The sequence below is a fragment of the Coturnix japonica genome, chromosome 6 (assembly GCF_001577835.2).
Source record: "Coturnix japonica isolate 7356 chromosome 6, Coturnix japonica 2.1, whole genome shotgun sequence".
Classification (NCBI taxonomy): domain Eukaryota; kingdom Metazoa; phylum Chordata; class Aves; order Galliformes; family Phasianidae; genus Coturnix; species Coturnix japonica.
This window is the reverse complement of record NC_029521.1, coordinates 3593912-3617973: the sequence shown is the minus strand read 5'-3', so window position 1 is coordinate 3617973 and position 24062 is coordinate 3593912. Positions and strand designations below refer to the sequence as shown.

At 38.3% G+C, this 24062-nt stretch overlaps 1 protein-coding gene across 3 annotated transcripts in view; it reads left to right on the top strand.

Moving 5' to 3' along the window:
* Window positions 1–23468, top strand: part of MBL (mannose-binding lectin) — a 28403-nt gene extending 4935 nt beyond the window's left edge. The window contains exons 3-9 of one of the 3 annotated variants that reach the window (XM_015866106.2): window positions 9153–9255; window positions 14272–14398; window positions 15153–15259; window positions 16840–17048; window positions 19805–19912; window positions 20072–20161; window positions 21056–23468. In XM_015866106.2, the coding sequence (XP_015721592.1) occupies window positions 16856–17048; window positions 19805–19912; window positions 20072–20161; window positions 21056–21429 (765 nt within the window). In that variant the 5' untranslated portion in view covers window positions 9153–9255; window positions 14272–14398; window positions 15153–15259; window positions 16840–16855 and the 3' untranslated portion in view covers window positions 21430–23468. Of the gene's footprint in view, window positions 1–9152; window positions 9256–14190; window positions 14399–15152; window positions 15260–16839; window positions 17049–19804; window positions 19913–20071; window positions 20162–21055 lie in introns of those variants that run through there. The other 2 variants (XM_015866108.2, XM_032445340.1) reach the window with 2 other exon arrangements.
* Window positions 23469–24062: the final 594 nt, after the last annotated feature.

Below are 24062 nucleotides of genomic sequence, written 5' to 3'. Positions count from 1 at the left end.
ATGCAGCTACTGCAAATAGTGAGTGCTTTAGAGGAAAAATTCTTTAAATTCACTCTTTGTATGGATGTGAAGTAAAGAACATCAAAGCATGAGCAAATGTTTGAAGATTTATCATTTAACAGGGTGTGTCTGAAAGACCAGAAATTGATGATACATTTATGAATACTGGAGTTTATGTATGCATATATTTGCACAACTACGTTCTGTTGTAGGTGTTCAGCATGTATTTGGGCTTTTTGTAGTATTGGAAAATGTGTAGTTTACTTGGCATCAAGATACCATAATTGCAAATGAGCTGATAAACAGTTGCACTGGTTTCACGTCTTCCTGTTCAGGTGCAGTTCCTGAATGGTAACAGCTAGCTCTAATCCACAGTTTACAAAAACAGGAAGTGAATATATGTCCAATAACTCTAAAATGAAGGAATGGGGAAAGGAGAAAAAAATTTTCTCTTAATGGAGAAAAAAAAATGGATCAGGATGTGCATTTATTAACTTAATGTTTTAATTTATTTTTCAGTTGATCCATAAACTACTGTTTCTATCACATAGGGCTGTAAATCTCATTTAAGTGATTGCTCAAGATTGAAAGATTCCTATAGACTTGAATTATAATATACATGTGGGCACATCTGTAGAACATCTTCCACAGCAGCCTGTAATTAGGTACCATTTTCCTACAGTGGACAGTAAAGTGACAGCTGGGAGTGTGGAAACAACACTAGGAATTCCAGATGTGATTTGAAGGATATGAAGTCAGGAAAAGAAGCCCTTTCCATTTGATTCTCAGATTTTGGTTTTACTGCTAAGTTCAGCATGACTCAAATTGACTCTGACAGAGGCATGATGCAAAGTTATTATGGTCCATGGAGCTGTTGTCATCGCTTTTATAGGACTTTTCATCAGTCTTGGATGCAGTATTTGCATTGGTTTAACCATTAGCCTGCAGTAGTTTACACATTGTTTCTGTTATTTACCATTGCACTGGAAGTCAGATAATGACACACGCTTGGTTTTTTCTATACCATGTTGTAGCTGTATCAGTTAATTAGCTATCAGCTGAAATTCCCTTGCTTTTCTGGCATAGCCGTTCACCATTTTTGGATTATTCATTTAGATTAATAATTTAAATGTATCCAAATAAAGTGTTACGGGAAGAAATTAGAGATCATTTTTATAAATGCTTATCAGGCTGATGGGATGTTGCACTTAGCTCTGCTACGACTTCTGCAAAACAAAAATTCTCTTTTTCTCTAGTTTTCAATTTGTCATTTATCTATGAAGCTGTGTTCAGAAAAGTTAGCATGTATTCCCAGTACTTGAAGGGAGCATATAAACAGGAGGGGGAATGGCTGTTCATGAGGATAGGCAGTGATAGGACAAGGGGGAATGGTTTTAAACTGAGACAGGGGAGGTTTACTTTAGTTATTAGGAGGAAGATTTTCACCCAGAGGGTGGTGATGCACTTGAACAGGTTTCCCAAGGAGGCTGTGGATGCCCCATCCCTGCAGGCATTCAAGGCCAGGCTGGATGTGGCTCTGGGCAGCCTGGGCTGCTGGTTGGCGACCCTGCACACAGCAGGGGCTTGGAACTATATGTGCACCTTTTCAACCCAGGCCAATCAGTGATTCTTTGATTTCATTTTGACTCAGTTTGTGTTTATGTAGACTATTCTGTCTTCTAAAATGATTCTGAGTTTAGCATAACATATGATGCCACATTAAACACATATGAAGCAAGTCATATTCCTGGTCTTCTATTTTACAGGAAGTATGTTAATGTACTATCTCTTTATTACTGAGATTTCATAATACTGGGCTTTGCTTCATTGTTGTTATTCTCACAGTGTAGCTTATCTGTGCACCTCTTTTCACAGTTGGGTAGATAAGTGTATATGCAACTAATCCAGCCTGTCTGTTTCTTGGCTGCTAATTGCAAAGCCCTAAGTTTAGTAAATTGAATGTTAGCGCAGCTTTGTCTGAATTAACTCCGTGAATTCAGAGCTACTGTGAGCTCAGTTGCAACTGGGCATTTGCTCTGGCTAAAGAGTCAAACAGCAAAGCAGAATATAAAGATACAAAATTACAGGGGCTGAATTTTGCAGTTTTAATGGCTTACCAGAAATACTCCCATAATTACCAGGCTCTTTAGCCCTTGCCAAGCCCATCACCTAACACTCGAGGAATAGAGGCTTCCAAGCATTTTGGATGCCTGCCCCATTTCTAAAGGCCTGTTATTTTCAGGGGACAGTGCAGACTAACTGTGAGCAAGGAGGAATAATACATCTGGGAGTACGTATGTGCCAAGGCTCTGGCAGGGAGATGAAATGAAGTCTAAATTTGCCACGTTTGGTTTCCAAAATGTGATTTTTGAAATGTAATGTTAATCTTTAAAAGTACTTTTTACTTAAAGGAATAACTTAAGAGCTGTCCAGGAGTATTCATGCTATGTATTAAACAGCGGCAAATCAGGATGAAAGGTGCTAATCAAGCCATCTTCATTGAGTGTAGATGCATTATGTATTATTATGTAGCATGGGCAGCTGAGCAGAGCCAGCAGCTCTGACAGTGACTTTCACTGCCTCTTCCAGAGCAGATGACTGAGCAGTGCAAGTGCGTTCAGTGCTGACATGGCAGCCCCAGGAATGAGACAGAAGCTCCTGTCCTGGTGACAGCTTGAGCACTGTAAACCCATGCCAGGTTGTGTGCTTGCTGAAAACATGAAGCCAGACAAAAATATGGGAGAAAAGAAAGGATCAAGGTTCAGAAAAATTGATTTCTCTAATTTTTCTTGCTTGCAACTGTGTTCCACTATAGTTCTTTAAAACTGTGTAGTACATCTTTGCTTACCAAGTGGAGTATGGTTAGAGGATCTGTGGGCTCAGCTATATGGGAGGTTTATAACATCTTCTGATTTCCTATGAGTAACTGGTGAAAAGTTAGAGGAACATGAAAACACTGTGCAAATTGTGGGTGCATATTCCCCTTTTAAGTATTGTTCTAAGGAGCTTTCACATGTCAAATAGTTTTTTTCCGTAATACTAACAAGCAGGAAAGAGCAAAATAAGGGAAAATACATAGATGTAAGAACTCTACTCATTATAAATTGTTGCTAGGGAGGGAGAAATTCATTAACTATCTGGGAACTCTCAGCCAACATCCTTAGCAAGCGCAGTCAAAACATTAGGGGAAAAAGTACATCATTTTCATCTGGATATACAAGCTTAATGGCTTAAAGTTGAAGAATTTTTCTTCGGTATTAAAACAATGTAAAGTGATTACACTGAAACTCACATAATTTGGTATGAAAATGAAAATGTGTCTGGTGCTATTGGAAGAATCTGTCGTTCTGACCCCTGCCAAATTCTGCAGAAATCTGGAGATTTTAGGTGTCTGGAAGAAAGAAATCAGATTTTAACTTAAGTGAATGTCTGAAAATTCCCGTCTACCAAGTTAATAAAGTGTTATAACTCTACTTGATGTGTCATGAGAGATTGAGAGCTCATGAAATGCAGCTGCTCACTAGAAAATACTATTAAGGCATTAAACCAATGGAAAAATAGCAGTATAGAAGAGAGGGCTTCTTGAATGTTGTGAAAGGTCATATAATCCATTTATTTTTCTGAAGAAAGAATGAGAGAATAATGCCATTTGTGGCAGCATGCTTGTACATCTTCCCTGAAATTAGGCAGAAATATTAAACCTCCGTGATTCTAGCAAGCAAGACCTTCCCCCCATTTCTCAGGTTTTTTACACTGGCAATGATTTAATTGCTCATCTGTTACAGGCAGCTGAAAAGGACATTATGGAAGAGAAAAGGAGCCGCTGGTCACAAACAAGCAGCCTTGTTCATCAGCAGCATGGTTGCAGTGGCATGAGTCAAGCCAGGCTTACCTTTTCCAGCCAGCTAATCACTTTATTAGTCTTCACCAAAAAAACATCTCCCACAATTAATATGCTCCACCTTAGTCTTTCTGAATTTCTTAGGTTTTCTTAGGATGTCTTCTAACTTAGTTTTCTGTGAAATACCTTGAATTTCTCCATGGCTTTGCAATAGGTACTTGTCATAGTCTCACTGTAAGCAGCCTAGAGAAGATGGCAGAAATGTCTCTCATGAAACATTTAGCATGTATGCCATGCTGGCACACAGTTCTTTTCTTGTCATTGTCTTCTCAGGACATGTACTTCTCTTGCTTTCCCCATTCTGTTACTTAGAAGTGTCATTGGCAAAGGCATCTAATACCACTATATACAAATGTAAGGCAAAAGGAATTTTTAGGATACTACGGAAGGATAGAGACTGAGATATAACTGTAGCCAGAGGAGCCTTCCAGCTTAGCTAGTCATAAAGACAGAAGTCTTGACATATCTCTAATAAGGCCAGCATTAACACACAGTAATTATTTTACCTTAAGGTAATGCTGATTTGTCATCACAACTCTGCTATAATTAAAATATAATCACTTCACATTTTCCAACAATTCCAGTACATTCAGAAATCAGGTGAGGTAGTCAAGTTTGTGATTTCACACTGTAACACAAAGCAACTGCTATTCAGGAGTTACAGAAGAGAAATGACAGTTCCTCCCGAATTTGTAATTAATATGCTTTCAGTATATCTATGTCAGCACAGCTGCTTAGTCTAAAAAGAGAGTTGACTACTGTCTAAATTAGTCTACCCATAAAGAAGAAATCCACTGCATAGCACAGAAATATTTTTGATCTTATGCCTTCTCCTATCAGTTAATTTTACAAAGCATGATTGGGCAAATTGGCACAGAAAACAATATCACCTTTCCACCTAAAATAATATCTCTTTAAAGCCAAAAGGAAGACTTAAAAAAGATGTTACTCAGGGAAGTATAGGAATTTATTTAAGATTATAAATGCACTGTTCCAAAAGTTTTTAACCTATTCAGGTTTGGAATTTCATTTAAGGTCTGTAAAGTTCAAATTTTGTGTCTCACATCCATAGTAAAAGATCAGAGATCCCTTCTAGTTGTTATGGACAATGCCTAACAGTTTTAAGAGCATTCTGTAAATGTTTACAGTGCCCTGGAACGATAGTATAGATTTGCTTAATTTGTACTGTATCTTTTCAACTTATTCAACTTCATTGATTCAGCTCTTCATTGGGTCATGAATTATTAAGGATCATGAAAAGTACCAGCTATGTGGTATACAAAGGCAGTATTTGAAGACTTGAGAAGAACTGAGCAGCACTGTTTAGCCTTCTCTGAAAGAAAACAAAAGACAAAAGGAGTAGCTTATTATAGACGGATGCCTCACAGAGTCCTCAGACATGGTAGAAAAGTAGGAACTTTCTGTTTTCAGGGTGAGAGATACAGATAAGGTCCTTGTTGAGATAAGACAGGCTGGTGTAGCAGGTGTACAACAGCTTCCATTAGCTACTTCCCCCATATAGATGAACCTTAACAGATTAATCAGATTCAGAGTTTTGCAAGCAATGTGGATACCGAAGGGGTTGCGGGTTTTGTTTTGTCCACAGCTGAGCTACCCAGCCAAGTTATTGTGTGGCTTATGGTGATAGACTGGTGATGTAAACCACAGCTGATTACTGCATACGAGAGATGGAATATTCCTTCAAGATGTAACGTTTCTCAGAGTTAAAGCCATTTCCTCCGAGATCTTGCTGAAGCCATTCTCCATGATCTTAGTAACACTGCAGTATAATTGCTATCTCAAAGGGATCCTTGTTGGTTGATTTAATCCTTAACCCCCTTTCCAAGAATTTGCAGAGCTAGAAACCCATTTAAACTTTTCATTTGGAACAGCAGTACATAGCTGAGCTGACATCTAAGTAAACTGGCATATTAGCTATGCACTTGTATGCTTTGCTCTCACATGTGGGTCACTCAGGGATATAGCATGGCCTTGCTCAGCATGCTCCTGGAAGCTGTCAGTCTGCTAAGCTTTGCCGAAAGTAATTTAGATGTATTGTGCTTCTGGGTCCTCCTCATTCTCCTGTTCCCAGAAGACATGACTGCCACTGCAAAAAATATTCAAAACTGGTACCATTGAAAGTGACTTGAGACTTCAAAAGCTCTCCATTGCCAAGCTGCTGGACTGCTTGCTTCTTTGAGGAAGTCGCAAAGAGCAGTGCTATGGAATAAATAGCATCTAAGCATTACGAAACCGTTACCTGGAATAAATGGTGTACAGGCAGAAGAAATTGCATAGGCACGTAAGTAATAAAATCCTGTCAGTCGGGCCAGGAATTGGTAGAAATGAATTGAGTGATGAAATGAGAACAATGGACAAGAGCATAAGTGACAAGTTGGATACTGTTACATTTTCTGACTCTGATCTATCTGCCGCTTGGTGATTTGTCACAGGTATAAATGTGCATGTTGCTTGATATACTGTCTGCGTATCAGATATGAGTAACATTTCCAAAGGCGCTACATAAATGATGTTCCCGTTATGGTTTCACTACAGCATGGTAACAAATTCAGTGTCTTAGCAATGCTGCTTGGATTCCATACTGCAGTTTGTCAGTCTCATGACTTTCTTCCATCATTCGTTTTGTCATCAGTGAGAATTAATTTTCTCGTGTTCTGCCCTTTTAGAAAAGCAGACAACATCTGCTGTGCAGACACTCACAAAAGGAAGTGAACATTATTTCTTATTGGAGGATGACATTAATGACAATAAATCCTCCCAAGACCTTATTTATCTATCATTTAACAGTCATTTCACAGTTATGTATGAAGAGGTGTGAAGTATGCTATGATAATCTAAACGTTGGTTAGAAAACATTGGAGGGAAAAGGTAGTTGTTTTTAAGAGCTTCTCTGGTATTTACGAAAGTTTCAGGGGGGTGGGGGGGGATCTATTCCACATTTTTCAGAATAACTTCTGCATTTAGATGTACCATTCAAACTCATATATTAAAATTAGGTATTATAAAAAGAAAATGGATAGACAGTGAGACAGTGGGTGCCGTATTCCAGCAGTGGTGACTGTGGGTCACCTCCATCGGTGCAGATTTTTACAATCACAGCATGCAGGCTCTTCTTTGTGGCTGGTGAAAATACAGAGAGCTAATGGTGATGGCTGTGTTGAAAAAGAGTGTTTTGTGGCTGAGAATTTGCTCTCAAATAGTGTTATTGTGTTCTTTGTGGCTGTTGTGGTTTCCATGGAAATAAACAGAAGGTGTTAGTTTCGGAGCAACTTAAGTAATATTAATCAGACAATACAAGGGAAAGGTCTAACAGAATAACAGTCCTTATTATATTGAAAGTACAAAGCTCCCGTTTGATGGGAGAAGGTTGAGAAGCACTTGAGAATTTGGGAGCTCTCTCACAATAAATAAACCCATTTTTTGCATCTGTTACCATATTGGTGTACATTTGGCTCAATTTCTTTGGAAAAAGAATGTTTTAAAATCCTGAGTTTGAAAACTCTTCCATATTATTGGCAATTGCTTTTTAAGACCAGTTAGGATTCATTGCCAAATGTTTTTCAAAGACTAAGACGTGTGTTATGAAAGTGTAGCAAGCACAGAACTGAGAGTGAGTTGGCTCCTGTTTTATTGTATCATTTTTATTCGAATTGTGAAATCTATTATGTACTCATTACATAACTCACGTGCTCCCTTGATATTGCTTCAGCACGACCTGCTTGTGTCTGACTTAACCTAAAAGTTTAGATGAGAGTTACTGCAGAAGAGCGTGCAATGTGTGCAAATCAGGGCTAGGTGTCATGCTCTCCTGAGCTCAGAGAAGCTGTGGACTGAGATGCAAGCGCAGCTACTCAGGTGCATGGGCTTGTGACCATGCTTTTCCTGTATCCACATGGGAGATAGTTTGCCAACCAGTTATGGGGAGGGATGGATGGGAGAAGGAGATCCCAGGTGTATAAGAAAGTCTTTTGTGAGACGGTGTTTATTGTTTGCGCATCCATGTAGCTGCTAATAATACCTGTCTGTTTTCTTGTTGAATTTTTACAGAAAATGACATAGTGCTGTCATGGTGTGTGTGAAAAATTTTTGAGACAGCTGACTAAAAGGCATGTGAAATGTGAATTTCCCAATTGCTTATAGTCACTAAAAAGCACAGTGTGCTATGTCAATCCAGACTACGGATGTGCTACGCTATGCTGCAATACCCGTTAATATGACATATTCATTTCTAAAGTCTTTGTTCAGAGTAACACAGCAATGGTCAGTGGAAATTCTTTGGTAGGTGAAAAAGGGATGTTTCTCCTCTGAATTTATTTACTAAAAAATGTGTAAATATTGATTCTAGAATAGAAATTTCAGTGCTTAGAGCAAAACTACAATGAGGTCATGTCACTATTGAACTTTAATTACTTAACTCCTCAAAAGCAATTGTTTTTTCCTCTATTTAGCAAGAGCTTCAGAAGGCATCAAGTGTTTATCAGTATCCCAGTGTTACAATACTTAGCTGCTAATAGAAATGTTGGAATATACGCTGAAGAAAACATATGGCTTCGCAACTCAGAGAAGGATTTATTTAGTAGTAAAATTTTATTTAGGGATTGCTCATTAATTCTTAAATCAGCTTTTGGTTACAAGTGTTTGCTTAAGTTTATGCAACATAAATTGCGTACAACTAACGCTCAAATTATTCCCTATGAATAATGCATTTGAACAAATAGAGGCCTTTAATGTGTTTGCAGCTGATTTGTAGTCGGTTCATATTTTCTATGCCTGTGCTTACTTTTTTTCCAAGTTGTTTACCAGCTTAGGTTAGGAGTGGAATTTTACATAGATGCAGGTATTTACTATGCAGTTGCAAGCTGTGTGACTTATAATTACTGGTGCTTTTTTTCCCCCCTCTCCTTGAAAGTCTCTGGGAGTCCACCTGCCCAACAGCTTCCTGAAATGTTTACTGTGCAAGTAATGGAAAAAGAATTGTAAGCTGATTTTAAAAGTTATTCTGCTTCAAATCTTCTGCAAATATCAGTTCATGTGATGGCTGTGCTATCATCTAATAAATTATTGTTCATTCTGCCTGTATGGAAGTGTATGTGCCCAAATATTCATGACGGAACAATCTCATGCATAGATAGTTCACATCAAGCAACTAGAAAGAACGCTGAGAAATGTTCCAGAAGAAAATGCTTTTGTTGAAAAGTTATGTTTTCTGAGTTAGGATTGTTTCTTTCAGATCACTTTTTGTGACATGGCTGGAACTGCTGCTGTTCCTGGACCTGTGGGTCCTGGGGCATCCTCACCCTTGTGACAGACCTTTGGAGCCTGAATGGACCCAGGTAGTTCTCCTGATTCTTTTAATGGGTGGGTTTTAATTGTGGTAGTTGAGGTTTCTGCTCTGTGGCCAACCCCTTGCTTGTTTAATCAGTGGGTGCTAAGTACATGCTGTGCAGATAAAAGAGCTGTGCTTAATATTGCACATGCCTTGTCCCAGAGTGATAGAAACTTGCAGTAATGACACTTGAGCAGAAGGCAATCAAGTGATAACAGCTGGGCAGAGGTGAGCACGAATGCACTGTCTAAGGCAAGAACTTCCAGGTCAAATTTTTTCTGTACATCTGATGCGTGCAGATGATGTACAGATCAGATGAGCACAGATCAGTGTCTGTGCCACTCTCTGTGGAAGGTGTGAAATCCTGAGCTATGCAGCTCTCCAAAGCTTTCACATGAATTTCTGAACAGTTTAGGCAGAAATGTGCTCTGCTGCTTCTCTCAGTACTTTTCTTAGTGCTGTCATGGCTGTCTTGATTTGTTTTTCAATGTGATTTTCCAATGCAATTTTCCTCTCCTAGTGAAGAGTTAAGCTCTTCACATGACTAGCCAAAATAAGGAATAAGAAAATGGTACTCTATATGGTAAAATACTGCTGCTGCCTGTTAATATTTTGTATTATTAATATGCCCCAGATCCACAGCAAAGAGACGGCATTTCAGTTAATTTCTGTGGCTCCTGGGGGTTCTGTCACAACTAGAGTGGAGGGGAAAGCCAAATGGTTGGGGGCACTCAGCCCTTTTCCCTGGCCCTGAGAAAAAATGACTCATGGATTGCTTTCCATGGATCAGCGGCCATGATGCTCTGCTAGAAGACTTTGTTGCCAGGACAACTGTTGCCAAGACAGACTGGTTTACCTTGGAAACAATTTCACTTTGTTATTTCTGTACAGCAAACCTTCTTCTGTATCCACTGTTAGAACTGTGTGAGAAGCTCTTGGGACTCGTAACTGGTGGAAATGGAGAAACAGTAGGAAGGGAAAGTCATTCTAATCACCAAGAGGGGGACTGCAGTCTTAGATGGACCTGCACAGAGTTCATGATCTCTTAGAACATGTATGCCCTCTACAAATACAGGCCCTGAAATAGCACTGTGAGCCTCTCTGGGACGTGGTATCAAAGGGATTCCAAACCTTACAGTTCTGTTCAACAACACTTAGTTGGGAATAGATGAGGTCTTTAGGGATAATCTGTGTTTTAATGCATCTGTATAGAAAATCTTACCATTTAGTACAGAGGCTGTGATTAGCAACTTGTGTGTGCTGAAAGCAGCAGGTTACCCCACCTCACGCTGATGTGAAAATCTCATGCTTTTCAGAGTTACAGACGTGCTCTCCAAGGATCATTTTGTTTCCTTTAGCTTTTCTTCTGATTTTTAGATTATCTGAAAAATTGCCTTCACTTCACTTTATTAAAGGTATAGTGTTAATATATGCAAAGTCAATAATCCTTTTCGTTACAGAGGTTTCGAAAGTTCTGGCATTAGCTTCCTGGTTTTTTGCATTGAATAATTCTATTTCCATCGGAAAGTTTGTTGGATTATGTCAAAATATTAGGTCATATTCAACACAGTGGATATAATGTAGTTAAATTAATAGGCTATTCTCCCAAGCAGTACATACACCTACTGGCCACTCTTGTTGCTGTCCGTCCACCAGAGGTCACTTTGTGGCCATTTAATCCATTATCATCTCTGCTTTCAGTTCAGTTGTTAGCTTCTCTTGTTTTGCCCTCAAAATCCTGCTAATTACTTTGAATCCTTTATAGAATCATTAAGACACAGAAAGAGAAGATCCTGATTAGGTTGATCCCATAACCTGAGTGGTTAGTCTCAGGAACCATCTTGTGCTTTGCAAGCTTTACTTCACATACTGAAGAATTTTAAGTACAGCCTAATTCTACCATGTATTATCAGGTCTGTGTGGGATTCTTATCTGAATTCTTACCTGCTCAATTACAAAATCTTCCTCAATATGCCCTTAAATTGAAAAGCAAAATGTATTTTCAGCTTCTGAAACAACAGCATTCAAGCCTCTTTTGTTGCATATTGGAGAGGCCTGTGTTTGACAGTTTTTACTTGCAATATGAAGAAAGCCCTCTAAAATTCCTTACTGACTAGTCAATTAAAAGACACGAACAACTCATCCTATTTTGGCAGAAGCACCATTCTACAGCTCACATGTCTTATAGCTCAACCTGCTCATTTTCAAGTAGAAAGGAGGAACTTGGTGTATGTGTTCTTGGTTGCCTGCTCCCTAAATGAGGATGCTCATCATAAGCTGTAAACTTTGTTTGAAATCTTAAGCCTGATCTTCTTCTAAGTTAAGTATTTTGTTGTTGTTGATTTTTTTTTTTTTTTTTCCTGCTCTGCATCAGATCATCTCACTCTTAGACCTTCTCTATAGTCTGTGTTCAGTTTCATAAACTCCAAAGCATGGATCAGCATCTCAAATGAGACTGTTTGTAGTAAGAAACAGGAATCATTTTGTTTATGAGTGTAGTTCCAGTCCAAAGTGCAGTCATTTAGTGTTTAAGAGAAAAGAAGGTGCTTTCAGCTTTGTACCTAGTTTATCATCTATCTGGTCATTATTGACACCCATTGGAAATTTGCTGGGATGGGCTTGTTTGGGTCTCTTATAGACATACTTCAGTAAAATAAACTTGGAGTTTTATACTTCTTGATGCTTGTACTAACAGCTACAGTGGCTGGTGAGATGAGTAATAATTACAATATTATTCCTGTTCCTACTTATCACTTTTTTGACTTGTGTTTTTTACTATGGCATTCTTCCTAGCATGTTCTTCTGTAGAAATTTTGATCTCTTTCACAAGAAATGGAAAAGTTTTTTATGTAGGCAGTGGGTACATGAAATCCAAAGACTTTATCATTGGTGAAGATTGCCTCCAGGTAGCAACCCAGCACCAGGAACTACTTTCCGTGTAGTCTTTGTGTCTGGCTGGCTGACAGCTGAAAATAAAGAGAGTTTCAGCTCTGCTTCATTCTTCTTACTATGCAGAAGTATAGATGCATGGTAGGTTAAACAGGAAAGGGATAAATCACTATTAATTCAGAAGAACAGGACAGCTTCCACTTTAGATTTTATGTGAGGGTTCTAATTATGCTCACTGTATTGAGCACCTGTTAAGAATTGTGCTCCATAATGCCTGGTCTGAGATTTTTTTCTGAAATAAGGTTATTCCTAGGGTCTTGTTCTTTGGAACTCTTTAATCCTGCCTCTGATTGTCTCAGTGTAAGGTTTGAAATACTTTGTAAGCTCCTGGTTTGGAGATAAGAGCACACTGTTGGTCTGACATCAAAGTGAATCAGTGAGCTGGCTGTGCATTTCTATCTGCTGCTTTAGCCATACACTCCTTTGCAAACCACTAGAAGCTGTCACCCTGCTATGCTGTGAGGAAAATAATTGGATGCATCTCCCACTTCTGTTGTTGCCATATAATGTTGCTGCTGGTGACGAGGACTCAGAACTGATGGCTCCAAAGTTAACTTTGAGACTTCAAAAGCCAGGTTTTCTCACATGCTGGGCTGTTTGCTTCTCTGAGAAAATTGGAAGAGCTGCACTGTATACGAAAGAGCAGACAGACATAAGACAATTCCTACAACCAAATGACATGCAGAAAGAAAGCATATTTGAGCATCTAAGCAGGGAAGAACTCAGTACTCAAACTAAATATTTCTAGAGGAGGGGATGGCCTTATAGAAATGAGGAGAAAAATAATATGAAATGACAAGTCCGGAAAACCTTCTAATAATTTTGAATACTGAATCATCTGCCCTTATGATTTTTATATGTCATTCAACTCAGGAATTTATAATAGTCCTGAAGGCTTGGATAATGCATATAAGTATTTTGCTGTGCCACTGCTTCTGTGTGATAAATACATCTCTTGCTTCACATGATATGTTTAGTGTTCTGAGCTGGTGAGTGGTAGGAGTAAGGTAATTGCTGAGAATGCTGTCTAATTCACACTTCCTTTTTTGCAGGCAGGAATCAGAGAAGTTCAAAGGGGGCAAAATAAACCATAAGTTTTTGTGGACTACAAGGTGACAGTGTGAGCTCTAGAAGCCAAGTGTTGACAGCATATGGATACCATGTTCTAGTTAGCCAAGATAGCCAATCAGTATCAAATTTCCAGCCTCTTATTAAACGAAATAGACCTCTAAGTCCAAAAGTTTTCTTCACAGTGTTGGCTTTCCAATATTTTCATCAAATGGCTGAAGGAGTTTGATTTGATATTTTCAGCTGGAGATGTCTATCAGACATCTGGATAAGGAAGTTTTCCGCAAGCAGAGTTGTTATAGCCATCTAACATCTGAGGAGTCTTAGAGCGACATTTTATACTACTATTATTTCAGAACTATCTTTGGTGATACACCCAAAGACAAACTATTCCTATTATTGTACTTTTCATGCAGGCTCCATTGAGAATTTTAGCCTGATCACTGTCTTTAAAGGAAGAGAAGTAGTAGGTGACTTAATCTATGTGTTGATTTGTTTCTTCATGCAATGTTGTCTTTTCTAATCTACACACAAATGCACCTGTTTGAGCTGGCCAGTTTTTTTCCCCATGTATAATTCAGAGTGTACTGAAGGAAAAATAGTCACTGCAGTCAAGCAAAATCCAAGTCCTTATTTGAAGATTAATCCATTGACTGAATTAAGGTGAAAAACATTATGGTCACAGTGAATACCTTTCAGATATCCTGATTTTTGTTGTTGGGTTTGGTTTTTTTTTTGTTCTTCTCTGTCTCTCTGTGGTGAGGGGGTTGTTTTGTTTTGTTCTTCATTTGTACAGTAACAAAGTCAATATATATCCAAGGCCAGGCAAAGAGCAAAGGGTTTACTCGCAGAATGTCATACACAATTCCTGTAAATAGGGGTGGTAAGGTTGGAGTAGATGATCACTAGGATTGTGCAAGACAGAGATAAGCCAGAAAACCCCAAATAAAGCTCAAAATTACAGCTTTTAGTGGAAATGTAAAGGACTTTCTTTATCTCTTGGCAGGCTGGTTCTCCAGATAAAAATCCACTCATCTTCTGTTTCTTCTCTACTACTTCCTGTCACACTAGCTGTCAGGAAAGCCAATGAAGTGATAAGGTTTTCACTGTGCACTAAGCAGGTAAAGGTGCTGGTAAGTAAAACTCTCTTTTGCTGTGATATGTATTTAACCGTACTGAGGCCTTGAAACCCTTGCAAGTACAAGAATACCACTTAGAAAGTGGCTGCCCTAATGGTGCACAGTAAGCTAATGAAGACTGTTAGCAGGGTGTGATCTGTCCATTTAACAGCATTCTATCCCTTAGTATTCTCTATACTAATGTAATATTTATTTTACCCAGTATTTGACTCAATAGGGCTGTCCTTTTCTGTCAAATTTAGGCTTCAGGGCTGATGACTCAGCTGTCAGCTCCATGATTAGGACTGTTTTGCCTCCTGGCTGCCTCTTCCAGGATCAGTTCCCTGATTTTTTACCTTCATTCAGTGAGTCATGTCATAATATGTTTTTATGGAGGAATGGAAGAATTTTTTGAGATATATCTCTTGAAATAGGTGTTCTGATATCACTTCCAGAACTAGCTACCTCCTAAGCATAAAAGCAGCTTCATTTTAGGGCCTGATTCTGATCATTCTGCTTAAATATTCCTCACTTGTGTAAGGCTTGGTACTCGAGGAGTGTTACTGCACCCACACTTGGCGTGATTCTCTATGTTGGAATCTCCATCCTCTCTAAACTTAAATATGGATTGCAGAATCTCTGTTTCCTATTTTAGGAAATTGCTAAGATTTTTTCTGGTACAGTGGGAACATTTTGCTTTAAAATATGTATATATATATATAAATCCAAACTAATGTTGATACGAACTGTCATTAATGTCTTTTTGAAGTGATACAGCTGCCAGGAAACCCTGCCACCAGTTTCTTAGAGGTGAAAGAGGCCCTTTGGTTCTCCTAGAGTAAAGACTTGGAACAGTCATCTTGGAAAACTTCAGAGGTAAATAGGTGGTGGCTTCAGAAGGCTGGCAGCCAAAAATAACAACGGTCTGTGTGTTAGGGACTCTGTAGTGACAATATTCTCTGTGAGCTTTTGGTTTTAAATTTGTTTTGTTGGACCATTATTACTAACCTTTTCGTATTGCCTTTGTGATAGACAAAAGTAGCATCTTCTTTGGTACCAAATAATGAGTCAAGTATAAAAATTCAACAGAAAAAGCACTTGGATGGATGAGAAGAGCTGTATTTTTGTCCATGATGCTGGATAGGAAAAATAAACTGGATTCAAGCTCTGTTATTACTGGTCAGCTAAGTCATTTCCCATGTTTTATTGCAGTTGCTCCAGATTTGGATGTGAGCCTACAGCAAAGTATGCAGAAAAGTGGTGCTTCTTTATCTGCTTTCTGTTCCTAGTGATAATAAGCGATAAGCTAGTGAGTGCATGTTATATTTCACTTTATCAGATGAAACAAGACAGAGTAGGGTGTTCTCCATGGGGAATTTTTCCTGAGGCTTAAAATTAAAAATAATAATAAAGTGATTAGCAAAATTCACACTGGATATGATTTTCTCTCCTTATCTCCTTGTTTAAGACAATATTTCCTTAAACGTATTTCCTACTTAAGGCTGATTAGTAGAACTGAGAGGAAATAAAGCCAGTTGACTTAGTACTCATTTACCCTTTCAGTCTGTCAGATTATGTTTGTGGTAGCTTCATTTTGTTGTTGTTTGTTTGTTTGCTGTTGTTTTCAGTTAAACACAAAACATATGGGTCGTGTTTGCATCAAATTCGACCGTCATATTAAAACTGAGGATAATTATTTTGATGCAGCTCATCAGAACATAATGCAGAGTTTTATCTTACGATGTTATTGCCTGTCACTGTTCTGCTCAGAGAGGGCAGCAAAGTATTGCAGATCTAGGATCCAAGAGAACTTGAGCTCTGAGGCATGATACTGAAGAAGTAATGTATCTTTATTAATATACAAGGTGTGGAAGGAGAAACTGAGAAGCGATCAGATGATGACTATCTAAGCACACCTGAAATTTTTCTTCTTTAAGCTATCAGCATTTGCTAGTACTGAAGGTATTATCAAGAGAAATATCTTAATCTTTCTAAGTTTGAGCATACACTAATCCTAACAGCTGTAGAGAGAAGAGTCCTTGCGGAGATGAAATAGCTGGAGAGTTTAGGATTTGTTGCAAACTATCTGTATGAATCATTTGGCATAAAGAGAAATTATTTAAGTTCTAACTTGCAATTAATAATATATATATATATATATATATATATATATATATATATGGATTTGCAGCATGGTGAAATGGGTGATATTTTCATTACAGCTTGACAATTTCAGATTTTTCTAAGCTTCATTGTTTTTCTTCTGGTTTCTATACATAAGGATACAATCAGAGGCTAGATTTAATGGTTCATACACTAGCCCTTGTTCTTGCTCTTTGGAACAAAGATCAAAGTATATTTTCTGAGCTATGCAGGCAACTCTTTCCTAGACAGCCCTTTAAAATGGTCATGTAAATGGAGAAAATTGTGATACGACTTTGCTTTATTTGTCACAGATTTGTGGACTTAGCAATGACTCTTCTTCAGCCTCTCAGTGCCATTCTACTTTGTCTATCACTGATGATGGCAACAAGTTCACTTAGCACAGAGAAACCTGAAGAGAAAATGTATTCCTGTCCCATCATTCAGTGTAGTGCTCCTGCAGTAAATGGATTACCAGGCAGAGATGGAAGAGATGGTCCCAAAGGTGAAAAGGGAGACCCAGGTATAGAGCATTTATGAGTAGTGTATTTTTGACGCTCCTTTTTCATCCCTTTAGTCTTATTCTATGCCTTTTCTCTTCTTCCACTTTTCTCCTTCTTCTGTGCCCTATTAACCTTTTATAGCTTCTCTAAGTTTGTGGAAAGCTGTCTATAAGCACTTGCTTTTTAATTCTATTCCAGATACTTGTATGTAATAAATAAATTTAAAAAACAAACAAACAAACAAAAACTCCATACAAACATAAACTCACATTTTCACAGTGGCCCATAAAATGGAGATAAAACAATGTTTCAATGTACCATTTGTGTTCTGAGCCACTTACAGAGTTTCCTACACACCTTACTAAATTACATCTGCTTTCCTTTCCAGGGGCCACCTCTCAAAACCAGAAATAATGCTTGCTAAAGTTGGCTACTAACCTAATGATAGTAATTGGGTTTCTTCAAATTAACTAAGTCCCAGCAACTGAACTCCCCCAAGACATGATATGACAAACAGTTGCTGCAAATAAACAGATCAGGAAGTGCTTTCTGTCACACAGCAGAACAAAGTCACCACCTTTTCCCAAGATATAAAATGGTTTCTGAGAAAATATTTAGTGAGTACATACAGAACTGTATTTTTGTTACTGCATCCTATGCTGTAAGGAAGTTTTTCCTCATATTCATATGGAATTTCTCGTTCTGTCACTAGGCACCACTGAAAAGAACCTGCCCCCACTTGTCTCCTGCACCTTAGACATTTACAAGCACTGATAAGATCCCCTCTCAGTTTCCTCTACTGCAGGCTATTCAGACACAGATCTCTCAGTCTTTGCTCATATGAGGTGCTCCGGGGCCCTAATGATCTTTGTGGTCCTCCGCTGGACTCTTTCTAGGAGATCCCTGTCTTTTTTGAACTAGGGATCCCAGAGCTGAACACAGTACTCCAAATCTGGTCTCATTAGGGCAGAATAGAGGGTGAGGGTTATCTCCTTTGACCTGCTGTCCACACTCAGTGCACCCTAGAATACCACTGGCCTTCTTTGGCACAAAGGCACACTGCTGGCTTATGGCCAACCTGCTGTCCACTGGGACACCCAGACCCTTATCCACAGGGTTAATTTCCAGCAGGTCAACCCCTTTGCACTGACACATGCAGTTATTCCTCCCTCACTGTAGGACTCTACACTCACCCTTGTTGAACCTTATAAGGTTCCTTTCCATCCAACTCTCCAGTCTGTCCAGGTATTGCTGAATGGCAGCACCACCTTTTTGTTTGTGAGCCACTCATCCCAAATTTATATCATCATGTCATGTCTATGCTACACCTCTTAGAGTTAGCTAATTACTTTTCAGCATCCAAGCAAATTCCTATCAGTATGAATACCACTTGATATGCATTTAGTTATTCAGGTTGCCCAGAGAAACTGTGGATATTGCATCCCCGAAAGTGTGCAAGGCTGAGTTAGATGTAGCTCTGGGCTTCCTGATGTAGTAGGTGGCAACCTTGCCTATAGCAGGGAATTGGAACTTGATGATCTTTAGGGTCCCTTCCAACACAAACCAATCTATGATACATTTATATGACGTAAGACATAAAATTTATGTGGAATATATCAGTGTTCTGTATAGACATTTTCAGTATCTGCTCCCTGCAGTATCATGGCTAAAATATGTGAAGCCATCACTGCCTGATTAAATAACCACTTCGGAGGTATGCTTGACCATTATTACATTTTATCTAATTTTCTAGGTAGTATATTATAATATATGGTTGGATTACATGTAATGGCTTTCTGATTTTGGACCATGTGTACCTCTGCAGTAACTAAGCTTTAATTACAATGGATTTTCATAAATAGATAGAGTAAGGAATTTTGCATCACAGTGATTTTTCATCAAAGTAATGCAGTTCCTAGCAAATGTATATTTTTTTACAGGAACAGTTTTCAGGTGGAAGTAGGGGTGGTGTTTCACAGAATGAATGGGTTGGAAGACTTGGGCAATGGCAAAATGAAATGTTATTGACCTCTAAAAGTTAATATAGTGTTTTAACACCTTGAGGATATTTTGGTTAGGTGTCTCGTTCCTCTCCTTTCTATGGAGTTAGGACTCCTGGCCATGCTCCATTTCTTAGTTCTTTGCTGTTCAGATGTATATTAAAAAATCATTATTCCTTTGAGATAGAATGTATTTACCATGTGGGATGTTCTTTTTTTTTTTTTTTTTTTTTTTTCCAGCCTTCATAAGTATTCACCTTGAATTTGAGGATATTTTGTGTTTTGTGTACAAACCCAAAATACTGAGTATTTCCCAAAAGAATTTCATCATTCATAAAGTGCAGGGTAATCTTACAGTGCATCGTAGAAAACGTAAAATGACAAGTGAGTATTAGGAAACCATGGGTGACCAAGAAGTCCTCTAACGTTGTGGATTATCTCCTTTTCTTATTGGTGTGAATGTGGGGGCTTTATTTTGTTGATGAAAATCTTTCTCAAAGCCCAAAGACAGATAGCTCTACCAACATTATCAATTTCCCCTTCCCACACCAATTTCATCCCTTTCTTCCAAGCATATTCATCTCTTTACCCCCTATCCTCAGTTGGGCTTTGCAGCTGTCCTCCTAAGAGGGACTTTAGTGTTTGTGTCTTCTACACACCATTGCTAGTTGTTAAACTATTCCTGAGTTCAGGACTCTCTCAAAGCACTAAGGAAACATGGTGGGAGAACAGGCTCTGAAAATATTTAAGCTGTTTTCTCTCAAATCAAACTCTAGGAGAAGGATTGAGAGGTCTGCAGGGTTTGCCTGGAAAAGCAGGACCTCCAGGATTAAAAGGAGAGGTGGGACCACAAGGAGTGAAGGGTCAAAAAGGAGAACGTGGAAGTAAGTATTAAAGCTCTCATGTTTCTATCATCTGCAACATGGCCTATGGTTTCTGCTCTGGAAACAAAACCTCTCACACATAGAATCATATTAGATGAAAGGAAGCAGTGGTGTAGTTATTTTTAAGATAAATAGCTAAATAATGCCCTTAATTCCTAGTTGATGTAAGTGATGACCTGCACCGACAAATAACTGCTTTGGAAACGAAAATCCGGGTATTGGAAGATGACTTAAACAGGTACAAAAAAGGTAAGATACAGTCATATTGGTTTTCTTTTTGGAGTTCTCATACAATTATTATAAGATGGTAGACCTCCTTCACACTTACCCTGAATACCTGTTAAAGACAGTAAGGTAAAATAAATGTCTGTTAAAGAAACAAATGCATTACAAACGGGTTGTTGCAAGCCTAGTCTTATCCATTAAATGAGCAAGAGCCTCACTTTCCATTGGTTTGGGGTGTTTTTTTGGGGGGGTGTACCTGACAGGTACATGAACTATAGATGTATATTTCTTCCCAGATCATTTATGTTTTCAAGACAAATATTCAGTTTCCTGGGCTCACTAAAGCTGTTCCTCTATGTCTTTTTTTCTGCTCCCTGGTTTTAAACTCTGAATTTCATTACAGTCTCTTAGCTTTAGTTTCTGTGATCCCAGGTTAAAGCTAATAGTTAGGAAATATCTCCTAATGGCAGCTCAGTTCCTCTGCATGAATTTTAATTAGTCTCTGATTTTTGCATTGAGACCTGGCAAGCTTTTTTGGTCATGCTAGCAATTTGATTAAGGGAGGAAGTTCCTTCAGATCTTGATTCAAGAACTGAGGTATAGGTAAAATGGGAGCAGAAAACCACTAAAAATTACTTGTGATCCAAGCCTTGTGAAAATCATGTTTTATTAAAATGTGGATTTGGTATATCCAGATGTTAATTTAGTTTAATTTCTGTTGGATTCTGCCTACTACTACAAGTAGTCTGCTTGTACTAAATAGCAAAAAACTGGTTATAATTGAGTTATAATTATAATTATAACTTATTATTATTATAATTTAGTTATATTATTATATAATAATAATAATATGGATAAATTACTTCAGAATCTTCAGTTTATGGTGTAATTTAATGTGGTGTTTGCTTTTTCTTCTAGCCATGACTTTAAAGGACATTGTGAATGTTGGTAAAAAAATGTTTGTCTCAAGTGGAAAGAAAGATAATTTTGAAAAGGGAAAATCCCTGTGTGCAAAAGCTGGAAGTGTGCTTGCCTCTCCTAGGAATGAGGCTGAAAATGCTGCTCTAAGCGATTTAGTTAACCCTTTAGGCTCAGCTTATCTTGGGATATCTGATGCACAAACTGAGGGCAGATTCATGTACCTGAGCGGTGGGCCTTTAACTTACAGCAACTGGAAATCTGGAGAACCAAATAATCTAAGGAATGAAGACTGTGCAGTGATAGATGGCTCTGGAAAATGGAATGATTTAGACTGTTCAAATTCAAATATCTTCATTATTTGTGAATTGTGAGCAGCTGATAAGTCTAAGAAAATCAGTCCCACTTTCTTCTCCTGGCTATGTGATTGTGTAGAAGATTGTTACTATACTGCTCAGTAAAATAATCAGAATCAGTTTATATTTACAGTTGTTTTCTCTTTGACATCCAGTTTTGAATTTCCTAGTGAAACAAACCTACTTGTTCACTCACTGTGAATTAATTTGTTTGCCACATGATATGCTGAGAACCTTATGTTTATGGTGTCGGCTTCAGAAAGGTTTAACTCCATGTTAGCTCCAGTATGACCCCCTGGACTTGGTGCCCACTAACATTTGAAAGGTATTTTCCATTACAAGTCCTAGCACAATCCAGCTTCTTAGCTTTATCTGCATTTTGTGAATTGTTGAACTTAAAATGTGAACCAAAATAAATTTTAAATATTTAAACCATGCATCTAATTTGAAAATACGGATATGTTTGGTTAAGAGAGTATTTTGAATCTGGCTTATAGAATATAATGAGCTACTTTAAAACCTATTATTATTATTAAGTGATTAAGCTAATAAATGGTATTTCTGTTCCATCATACTCATGCATTCCAAGTCTAACATGTCAATCAAACAGGTGTTCATTATGTGGAATTGTGGTTCAGAAACTATGAGTTCATCTGAGCCACGTTACTGTCACATGTGGGAAAATGGTTTCCCTAGAGTTGGAGAGGAAAAGTGCATCATGCTTTTCCTCTGCGTTTCTGTCAGGAGGCTACATAGCTGCCAGCAGCCTTTTGCTAGAAATAAGAATTGGTGAATCCTGCTAAAAATAGAGTGTCTGTCTACAGCCAATGTGATTTGGAACTCAGACTTCACAGAAGACCTTTCCTGTTTCTCTCTCTCTCCACTTATAACTCCTCCACCTTCTTCTGCCCTGTGAGTTGTACTGAGACCACGTAGATGACCAACAACCCAACAGCCTCTCCCTTAAGTGTGTCTGAAAGACTGGTTGTGCTTTTCGCACACCAGCAAGTGCGTAGGAGACAAGCACTCTCCTTTGTTTTGTTTTGTTTTGTGGGTTGTTGGTTTGATTTATTGATTTATTTTTCATTCAGTTTTTTTGAGGCAAAGCCAAACGCTGCAAAGTACCTCTAGATTACTTGGTAGGCCTCACAACTGAAATGGAAATTGTTGCTATAGAGTCTGTTGTTATGGAGATACATTTAACTGCTGTCATGCTTGCAAGCAGTAAGTAGTAGAGCTTTTTTGTTTGGTCAGATAGTGAGCTCTCACCTCGCTCAATACAGAGGCTGGATGTGGAGCATGAAGAAACCGTGGCTCTAATGTATTCTCCAGAAGTTGCCAAGTGTAAAATAGTCTTAACTGAGCTTAGTTCACAACAGCTCTGAAGTTAAAATAATATTATACTTTGTCACAAGAGACATTTTAGGCAGCAGAAGAGAAAAATAATTACAGACTGTTGAAAGACACGAGCTTTCTAGAGCATGAGATATATGCTAATCGGCATCGTATTTTCCTCGTTAGCAGCAATGTCAACTGCATTCCTTTCCTTCACTAATTGGTGTCCTGCAGCTATGGAAACAAGAACTTTTAACATTTTTTCTGGGGGTTTTAAATCAATATTTATTAAATGAAAATGCAAGATAGAACTCAATGTTTAAAAGACAGATTTGGGTTAATTTAGGGCAGTAAAAGAAAGAAGATACATTCTGGAGAGTTGAGTACTGTCTTGACATGGTCCCGTATTTAGAGATCTGTGGTAATTTAGTCTCCAGTGTATTTACATGTAAAAAGTAAGTCAGTCTGTGTCACAGGTTACCTAGATTTACCTGTGTCCGTGATGAGGTTATCTTCAAAAACATTGTGGTATGTTTTGTGACCATTTCATTTCAAGCTGGGCTAAGAGCGGTGCCTCCAGTAGGTCAGCTGGTAAGTCACTGTGTCTTAGCTGCTGATTTGAAAAGCATTTGGAGTAATATTTTGCAGGCTCTGTTTTCCTGTTGTCATTGTGAAAATTTAATTTCGCCTCATAATGCTCAAAATAAACTGTTAAAATCTTACTGCTATGTAAGAATTTCTCTTTTAAACTGTATCTGCAGCTTCAGTCATGCTGAGAGAAGCCATTACAGAATGATAATATAAGCTATTGGGATCTGTAGTAGTTTGGAGACAGTGATGAGAAGAATAAATATAATAAGGCTGGATGTGGCTCTGGGCAGCCTGGTCTGCTGGTTGGCGACCCTGCACATAGCAGGGGGGTTGGAACCAGATGGTCATTGTGGTCCTTTTCAACCCAGGCCATGCTATGATTCTATGTCCTTATCAGAAAATATTTAACAAATACTATTCCTAATTTCCATGTCAGTGTTTCAAGGGTCCAGCTCTAAAATGTCGGTTAGATTAATTTTTATATGATTTTCCCCATGGGATACACCTTTTTGAACTTTGTGATACTTTGTGATACTTTGCAACCTTATGTTAAGACTGTTTACATTTGGAGAACACAGTGTATCATTCAGATGGAATCTACGCAGACTGAAAATTCCTTTGCAGGTAAGTGCAAATATATTCTTATGCTAAGAATATTGAAAGTGGCACATGTGAATGTCCAGAATTTCTAGATAGCTATCTTTTTTGCCTGTTTGTGCACATGA